Source organism: Salvelinus sp. IW2-2015, linkage group LG5, assembly GCF_002910315.2.
Source record: "Salvelinus sp. IW2-2015 linkage group LG5, ASM291031v2, whole genome shotgun sequence".
Taxonomy (NCBI): domain Eukaryota; kingdom Metazoa; phylum Chordata; class Actinopteri; order Salmoniformes; family Salmonidae; genus Salvelinus; species Salvelinus sp. IW2-2015.
Window position 1 is genome coordinate 29579020 of NC_036844.1, and position 9781 is coordinate 29588800.

The following is a 9781-nucleotide window of genomic DNA, read 5'->3' on the forward strand; positions in this document are numbered from 1 at the left end:
GGAGAAGAGAGGTAGGAGAAAGAGAGAGCGGAAGCGTAGGAGAAAAGAGAGAGAGAGGAGGAGATAGAGAGAGAGAGAGGGAGGGAGAAAGAGAGAGAGGAGAGGAAGGGGAGAGAGGAGAGGAGGAAGCAGAAAGAGAGGAGAGAGAGAGCGAGAGGAAGAGAGAGAGGTTAGGGAGAGAGAGAGAGAGAGAGAGAGGGGGAGGGAGAAGAGAGAGAGAGAGGAGGAGAGGGGAAAGAGAGAGAGAGGAGGGAGAAGGAAGAGAGCGAGAGGGAGAGGAGAGAGGAGAGAGAGGAGAAGAGAGAGAGAGAGAAGAGAGAAGAGAGAGAGAGAGGGGGGGAGGGGAAGAGAGAGGAGAGAGCGGAGAGAGAGAGGAGAAGAGAGGAGAGAGAGAGAGAGAGAAGAAGAGGAGAGAGGAGGGCAGAGAGAGAGGAGAGAGGAGAGGGAGAATAGAGAGAGAGAGGGAGAGAGAGAAGAGAGAGAGAGAGAGAGGAAAGAGAGAGAGAGGAGAGGAGAAAAGAGAAGAGAGAGAGGAGGAGAAAGAGAGAGAGAGAGGAGAGGGGAAAGAGACGGAGAGAGAGAGAGAGGAGGAGAAGAGAGAGAGAGGGAGTAGGAAGAGAAAGAGAGAGAGAGAGGTAGGGAGAAAGAGAGAGAAGAGAGTAGGGAGAGAGAGAGAGAGAGGAGGGAGAAGAGGAGAGAGGAGGGAGGTAGAGGAGAGAGAGAGAGAGAGAGGGAGAGAAAAGAGAGAGAGAGGAGGAGAGAAGAGAGAGACGAGAGGAGGGAGAAAGAGGAGAGGAGATAGAGGAGAAAGAAGAGAGAGAGGAGTAGGGAGAAGAGAGAGAGAGAGAGAGAGAGGTAGGAGACGAGAGAGAAGAGAGAGAGAGAGGAGGGGAGAGGAGAAAGGGAGGAGAGAGGGCGGAGAGGGAGAGAGAGGAGAGAGAGAGGAGGAGGGAGAGAAGAGAGAGAGAGGAGGTAGGGGAGAAAAAGAGGAGAGAGAGGTAGGGAGAAAGAGGAAAGGAGAGGAGGGAGAGAGAAAGAGAGAAGAGAGACTAGGGAGAAGAGAAGAGAGGCGGTAGGGAGAGAGAGAGAGGAGGGTAGGGAGAAGAGAGAGAGAGGAGAGAGGAAAGAGGAGAGAGAGGAGAGAGAGAGTAGGGAGAAAGAGAGAGAGAGAGAGTGAGAGGTAGAGAGAGAGAGAGAAGGGGTAGGAGAAGAAGAGAGAGAGGGGGTAGGGAGAAAGAAGAGAGAGGAGGGAGAAAGAGGAGATGAGGAGGAGGAGGAGGTAGAGAGAGAGAGGAGAGATAGGGAGAGAAGAGAGAGAGAGGAAGGAGAGAGAAAGGAGAGAGAGAGAGGAGGAGGGAAAGAGAGAGAGAGGAGCGAGGAGGTAGAAGAGAGAGACGAGATGAGAGGAGAAGAGAAGAGAGAGGGTGGAGAAAGAGAAGAAGAGAGGAGAGAGAGAGGGAGAGAGGGAGAGAGAAAGAGGAGAAGAGAGAGAGAGAAGAGAGGGAGGAGACAGAGAGAAAGAGAGAGAGAGAGAGAGAGAGAGAGGACGGAGAGAGAGGAGGTAGAGAGAGAGAGGAAGAGGGATGAGAGAGAGAAGAGTGAGAGAAGAGAGAGAGAGAGAGGAGGCGAGAGAGAGAGAGGTGGAGGGGAGAGAGAGGAGAGAGAGGGGTAGGTGAGAAAGAGGGAGAGAGAGGTAGGAGAAAGAGACGAGAGGGTAGGGAGAAAGAGAGAGAGGAGAGGTAGGGAGAGAAAAAGAGAGAGGGTGGGGAGAAAGAGGAAGAGGTAGGGAGAAAGAAGAGAAGGAGAGAGAGAGGAGAAAGAGAGAGGAGAGGGGTAGAGGGAGAAAGAGAGAGAGCAGAGGTAGGGAGAAAGAGAGAGAGACACAGGTAGGAGAGAGAGAGAGAAATAGAGAGAGAGACAGGGTAGAGAGAGAGAGAGGAGTATGGAGAGAGAGAGAGAGCGAGGTGGGGAGAAAGAGAGGAGAGACACAGGTAGGGAGAAGCGAGAGGAGAAGATAGAGAAGAGAAGGGGTAGAGAGAGAGAGAGGTAGGCGAGAGAGAGAGAGAGAGAGAGAGGGTGAAAGTTATACCGTGTACACGGATAACAAAGAGACAGTATATTTACACTGTCTGGGAAAGGAAGGCCAGGGCCACTTGAATTGTAATGATGTCATCTTATTCAGCGATTAGGCTGACGCGGGGCTTTTTTCTGCCGACATGTAGCTTCCTGCCTGGCAGAGTTAGCACCTTAACTGTTTAGCTTCTCTATTTGGTTAATGATAACTTGGCTCCTAGGAGTCGTAAAGTCCTCAACTGTTAGGCAACCTGGCATTGTTTTAACCCTACAACTACCCATTAAACAACACTGTAGGCTACCTCCCTGGTGATGAATAGAGGAACCATGTTATTCGGTCTGTATTGTCCCTCATGGGGAAATACAGTTCTTAGATAACAACTAGAACACTGTTCACACCAGACTGTTCCCACAWCCTAATGAAACATTATGGGAACCTTTAAACAACAGACAAAATATGTTCTGGGAATGTTTTATACAAACATTATATAATCATCAGCATGACTGGACAGTTATTGTGTTATGAGAACATTTGCCGCAACCCAACTAATGTTCTGGGAACTTTCACATATCAAATGTTGGTTTGCTCAGAAACATTACTGGTACGTTGTGTTATTACATTACCTGGAAAGCTAATGAGAACGTTTGGGGAATGTTCTGTGGTGGTTGTTACAGATGTTTGTTTTAGTGAATGTTAGGAGAACATTCCAATGATATTTCATTTAAAACATTTTAAAAATATTTTCTTATCAATAACATTATTTGAATGTTTTTAGGATGTTATCATCCTAATGTTAGATACAACCCTAACTACAACTTAATGGGAACCTTAGTTAATGTTCTGGGAATGTTCCTGGTTTGCTTGGTCAGAAGTCTGTCTGTTATTATTACTCCGTACTTCACAGACAATTAGACCTTCAATATCCACTAATGAATAGTTATGATGTCCAGTTCTATATTAGATGTATTTGAGTAGACTTTTATTCAACAGAAAGTGAACAGAGCAGATATTGCAATAACACACACAAGTACACCCTGTCTGAATGAGCCCGGTGGCTCAGGGAGCAGGCCCCATTTACAGCCTGATTGTTACAGGCTGTTTACACTGAATGAATATTGGTTTCCGTGTGAACGAGGGATGTGAGGGAAGACAGGACAGCACATTTACATCCATTTCATTGTGTTTCTATACCTTGGCAGTTATTAATGAGCATTCGTGTACTGTTTGTCTTTCTCTGGGTGCTTTTTGGCTCCTGACCTGACGTGCAACGACGGGACGCTGGGCTGCTTTGTGGTGATGTTCAGGGCCATGCTCACTTTCCCTCTCCCCTCCCTCCTCCTCCCCTTCCCTCCCTCCTCCCTCCCTCCCTCCCTCCCTCCCTCTCCCTCCACACAGCCTGTTCTGTGGGTCAGTTTAGGTCTGGCTCGGGGGGCCAGTGCAGGCCTGTCAGGGTTCCGCATGCTGTGGTGACAGGCTCACCTGTGTGTCAGTGTCGTCCAGGATACCTCCGCGCTGACTCTGACACTCCAGACACCCCATGTACCAGTGAGTACAAGCATTATTATGTACATACTCTACCCCCTATGTACTTTCCCCTGATACTCTCTCTCTCAAGGCAAACACCGGTGGAGGACCAACACAATTCCATGTAGACTCTGCTAACCTCTCTTTCTCTGTGTTTCTGCCCTAGTTTCACTTTCAACATGTGTATCTTATTCTCCTTCCTCCTTTGTTGTCCCTTGCAATTTCTCTTTTCCTCTGGTGTTGKTGTGCTCAGCCGCGGTCACCTGCTCTGGGGTCTTTGTCCCAGGGCTGAGAGTATTGTGGTGCAGCTCCTTTGTGACTGTGTAGAGGAGGCAGAACCTGGTGGTCACTCCCAGTAAGGGAAGCATTGATTGCCCTGAGTGACACCTCCATGTGGATTCAGGAATTTCAATTCAGCCACGTGTGTGAAAGGGGAGGCATTTTTAATTGGGCACACTCACTCAGAACGGCCATGAAAGACTTCGCAACTAACATCAATCTGAAACTCTGTTCCTTGTAGTGGCAGAAGACGAACACCCCGTGGAGGACCAACACGATTCCCTGTAGACTCTGATAACCTCTTACACCACTTGATTTATTTCAGTCACTCCTGATTGTTTTGCTCATCACAGGCCACCCAACCCCCGCCCCCCAAATGTAGACCTTTTGAATTTGACGTAAATTGAAGCTAAATGAAAGTAGGTCTATGTGATGGTAGTCAACTGTCTCCTACTTGTGGCCAGCCCAACCTCCCAGAGAGCATTGTGCCTGATATTACTAAGCATTACTTTTACAGTAGCTGTAAATGGCCTAGCCACACAGCCTCCTTGGCAGGAACAGGAACTCATTCACACTGGCTGAGTGGCATTGCAATTGTGGCAGCAATCACAATCCCCCTACTACAATCTTCAGCTGCTGATCATTATCGAAATGTAGACGCGTGTAATTGGAGCACCAATTCAATCCTGCATCTCAATGTTGTTTCCTGCTGTGCCCCTCTTCCCCGGCGGCTCCTCCAAACGCTATCTGAACATGTGTCGGGAGAATAACAAATAGCAAATAAAATGCAAGTGATTTAATTGACAATGTAAATGTGAAACAGAGGAACAGTAATATTACCCATCGCTCCAGTAAATTGCCTTCAAATAGAAAATGTATTTGTACTTTCGGCTGATTAAGTATTTATGATTGCTGATTGCCTGATGGAGGAGATGTGTGACCCTCTCCTCTCCCCCGTCCTCCAGGACCCCCCTCTGCCCCACGCAGCATCGTGACCCAGATCAACGACACCACGGTGACTCTAGAGTGGAGCGAGCCCATGGACAGTGGCGGCAGAACTGATCTGAGCTACTCTGTGGAGTGTTCCCTGTGTGGGTCCCCTAGGGGTCCGTGCTCACCCTGCGGGGACAGTGTCAGCTACAGACCCTCTCAGCGAGGCCTGCTGGGCCGCAGGGTGGTGGTCTGGGGCCTCATGCCTCACACCACATACACCTTCTCTATCCAYGCCCTCAACGGGGTCTCCCCTTTCAATGGCAAGGGGGCACCCAGCGATAGAGTTAACATCACCACCAGTCACGAGGGTGAGAGAGGGATATTTGGGTTTGTGGTTGGTGTTGCATGGTTAGAAGAGGAAGTTGAATGTTGTTTCTTTGTGTTGGTCTGAGTGCAGTTCCAGTGCTGCTGTCTGTGATCAGGAAGAGTATCTCTACAGAGAGCAGTCTGACTCTCCACTGGTCCGTTCCAGCCCAGCCCCACTACACCATCCTGCAGTACCAGCTACGCTACTGTGAGCCGGTGAGGAGGACCAGATCTCTCTCTCTCCTCTCCCACTGACTCACCTCAGGTCTTAGGGAGTTGACTGGTCTATCTCTGTCCATCACTCTGACCTCTCACCCACTGGCTTAACCCGTTGTTCTTATCTGCTTTTGTTCTCCCTCCATCCCTCTCTCCCTTCATCGTCTCTCTCACCCTCCATCGATTATTAAACAGACTGGGATAGACTGTCTCTCTGTGATATTATTAAACAGACTGGTGATAGGCGTCTCTCTGTGATATTATTAAACAGACTGGGTGGATAGAGCTGTCTGCTTGATATTATGTAAACAACTGGTGGATAGGTGTCTCTCTGTGATATTATTAAAAGACTGTGGATAGCTGTCTCTCTGTGATATTATTAAACAGACTGGTGATAGGCTGTCTGGTGATATTATTAAACAGACTGGTGGAATAGGCTGTCTCTCTGTGATATTATTAAACAGACTGGTGGATAGGGTCTTGTATATTATTAAAAGACTGGGTGATAGGCTGTTTCTGTGATATTATTAAACAGACTGTGGATAGGCTGTCTCTCTGTGATATTATAAACAGACTGGTGGATAAGACTGTCTCTCGTGATATTAATTAAACAGCTGGTGGATAGGCTGTCCTCTGTGATATTATTAAACAGACTGGTGGATAGGCTGTCTGTGACTATTATTAAACAGACTGGTGGAATAGGCTGTCTCTCTGTGATATTATTAAACAGACTGGTGGATATGACTGCTCTGTCTGTGATATTATTAAACAGACTGGTGGATAGGCTGTCTGTGATATTATTAAACAGACTGGTGGATAGCTGTCTCTCTGTGATATTATTAAACAGACTGGTGGATAGGCTGTCTCTGTGATATTATTAAACAGACTGGTGGATAGGCTGTCTGCTGATATTATTAAACAGACTGGTGGAATAGCTGTCTCTCTGTGATATTATTAAACAGACTGGTGGATAGGACTGTCTCTCTGTGATATTATTAAAAGACTGGGGATAGGCTGTCTCTCTGTGATATATTTTAAACAGACTGGTGGGATAGGCTGTCTCTGTGATATTATTAAACAGACTGGTGGATAGACTGTCCTCTCTGGTGATATTATTAAACAGGACTGGTGAATAGGCTGTCTCTCTGATGATTTATTAAACAGACTGGTGGATAGGCTGTCTTGTGAATATTATAAACAGACTGGTGGTAGCTTGTCTCTCTGTGATATTATTAAACAGACTGGTGATAGGCTGTCTCTGTGAATATTAATTAAACAGACTGGTGGATAGGCTGTCTCTCTGTGTATTATTAAACAGGCTGGTGGATAGATGTCTCTCTGTGATATTATTAAACAGACTGGTGGATAGGCTGTCTGTGATATTATTAAACAGACTGGTGATAGGCTGTCTCTCTGTATATATAAAGACTGGTGGATAGCTGCTCTGTGATATTATTAACAGACTGGTGGATAGGCTGTCTCTCTGTGATATTAATTAAACAGACTGGTGGATAGACTGTCTCTCTGTGATATTATTAACAGGCTGGGGATAGAGCTGTCCTGTGATATTATTAAACAGACTGGTGGATAGGCTGTTCCTGCTGTGATAATATATTAAACAGACTGGTGGATAGGCTGTCTGTGAATATTATTAAACAGACTGGTGGATAGGCTGTCTCTCTGTGATATTATTAACAGACTGGTGGATAGCCTGTCTCTCTCTGTGATATTATTAAAACAGACTGGTGGATAGGCCTGTCTGTGATTATTATTAAACAGACTGGTGGATAGCGTCTCCGCTGTGATATTATTAAACAGACTGTGGATAGCTGTCTTGTGATATTTATTAACAGACTGGTGGATAGGCTGTCTTTGTGAGTTAATTAAACAGACTGGTGGATAGCTGTCTCTCTTATCATGGATGATATTATTAAACAGACTGGTGGATAGGCTGTCTCGTATATTATTAAACAGACTGGTGGATAGGCTGTCTCCTGTGATATTAAATTAAACGACTGGTGGATAGGCTGTCTCTCTGTGATATTACTAAACAGACTGGTGGATAGGCTGTCTCTGTGATATTACTAACAGGACTGGTGGATAGGCTGTCTCTGTGATATTATAAACAGACTGGTGGATAGGCTGTCTCTCTGTGATATTATTAAACAGACTGGTGGATAGGCTGTCTCTTGTGATATTACTAAAACAGACTGTGGATAGGCTGTCTCTGTGATATTACTAAACAGACTGGTGGATAGGCTGTCTCTGTGATATTACTAAACAGACTGGTGGATAGGCTTCTTCTGTGATATTATTAAACAGACTGGTGGGATAGGCTGTCTGTGATATTATTAACAGACTGATGGATAGGCTGTCTCTTGTATATTATAAACAGACTGGTGGATAGGCCTGTCTCTGTGATATTACTAAACAGACTGGTGGATAGGCTGTCTCTCTTGTGATTATTATTAAAACAGACTGGTGGATAGGCTGTCTCTCTGTGAATATTAATAACAGACTGGTGGATAGGCTGTCTCTGTTATTACTAAAACAGACTGGATGGATAGGCTGTTCTCTGTGATATTACTAACAGACTGGTGGATAGGCTGTCTCTGTGATATTTAAACAGACTGGTGGATAGGCTGTCTTTGTGATATTATTAAACAGACTGGTGGATAGGCTGTCTGTGATATTATTAAACAGACTGTGGATAGGCTGATCTCTGTGATATTACTAAACGAGACTGGTGGATAGTGCTGTCTCTGTGATTTTACTAAAACAGACTGGTGGATAGGCTTGTCTCTGGTGATATTACCTAAACAGACTGGTGGATAGGCTGTCTCTCTGTGATATTACTTAAACAGACTGGTGATAGGTGTCTGTGATATTTAAAACAGACTGTGGATAGGCTGTCTCTCTGTGATATTACTAAACAGACTGGTGGATAGGCCTGTCTCTCTGTGATATTACTAAACAGACTGGTGGATAGGCTGTCTCTGTTGATATACTAAACAGACTGGTGGATAGGCTGTCTCTCTGTGATATTACTAACAGATGGTGATAGGCTGCTCTCTGTGATATTACTAAACAGACTGGTGGATTAGGCTGTGTACTATCATGTATAGTCTGTACTGACCAGGTTTCACTTGCTTGTCTCTAGGATTTGGGGAGGTGTAGTCGGGGCAGCTGAAGGCGTCCCAGGAAGAAGGAGACACGTTGGCCATACAAGAACGCTGAAGACCGTGGCACGACGGACAAAAACAGAGGCGGGACTTTCCTGTTCGGGAGGCTAGCATCTATGGGCCCAGTTCCAGCACCCCAAAGTCATCCACCTGGAGGGCTCAACCTGCTTCCTGTCCGTCATGATCCTCACTGAGTTCATGGAGAACGGGCGCTCGATCCTTCCTTAGGGTCAGGCATATATACGCGTCTATGAGCCTTCCAGCACAACAACACACACACACACACACACACACACACAGACACACACATCACACACACCAGACACACACCACACACAGTAACACACAGCGCACACACACACACACACACACACCACCATCCCTTCTTATGGGTCATTATTTCAACTATGTCCAACTTCTGTCTCTGGACTCTCCCGTCAACCCATGCCTCTTACACACTTTGAATTGTTTCTCCAGATCTTCTAACTCTTTCGTCTCTCTCTACTGTAGTTGAAAAGATACGATGTCCAGTTCCTCCATCCAGCTGGTAGGCAATGCATGCGTGGCATGCGTCGGGGCATCGAACGTACTGTCTGAAGATCGAGCTAATGTCCATATATCCACGAGACCTGGCCGCCGCACATCCTGGTCAACAGCAACCTGGTGTGTAAGGTGTTTCTGCTTGGCCTGTCCCGTTTCCCTCCAGGAGAACTCCTCAGAACCCCACCTACACAGCTCTTCTGGTGAGACTACTGCACCTGTTCTTCCTCAACCGAAGCCCATTGGTGTGTGTGTGCATATGGTCCATGGTGTGGTGGTTGTTGCTACAGATGGTCATGGTGTGGGTTGTTGACTACAGATGGTCATGGTGTGTGGTTGTTTGACTACAGATGGTCATGGTGTGTGGTTTGTTGACTACAGATGGTCATGGTGTGTGGTTTGTTGACTACAGATGGTCATGGTGTGTGGTTGTTTGCGTAAACGATGGTCATGGTGTGTGGTTGTTGACTACAGATGGTCATGGTGTGTGGTTGTTGACTACAGATGGTCCATGGGTGTGTGGTTGGTGACTACAGATGGTCATGGTGTGGTGGTTGTTGACTCGATCATGTTGACTCGTCTTGCTCTCAGGGTGGTAAAAATCCCCTACGCGCTGGACCGCCCCAGAGGCTCTCGCCTTCAGGAAGTTCACCTCAGCCTCCGACGC

The 9781-nt window shown here is 46.6% G+C and overlaps 1 protein-coding gene across 1 annotated transcript in view; it reads left to right on the plus strand.

Moving 5' to 3' along the window:
* ephb4a (eph receptor B4a) overlaps positions 1-9781 on the plus strand; it is a 43025-nt gene that overhangs the window by 24193 nt on the left and 9051 nt on the right. The window contains exons 5-8 of the mRNA XM_070443486.1: positions 3470-3619; positions 4843-5178; positions 5268-5421; positions 9281-9359. Of these exons, the coding sequence (XP_070299587.1) occupies positions 3470-3619; positions 4843-5178; positions 5268-5421; positions 9281-9359 (719 nt within the window). The remainder of the gene's footprint in view (positions 1-3469; positions 3620-4842; positions 5179-5267; positions 5422-9280; positions 9360-9781) is intronic.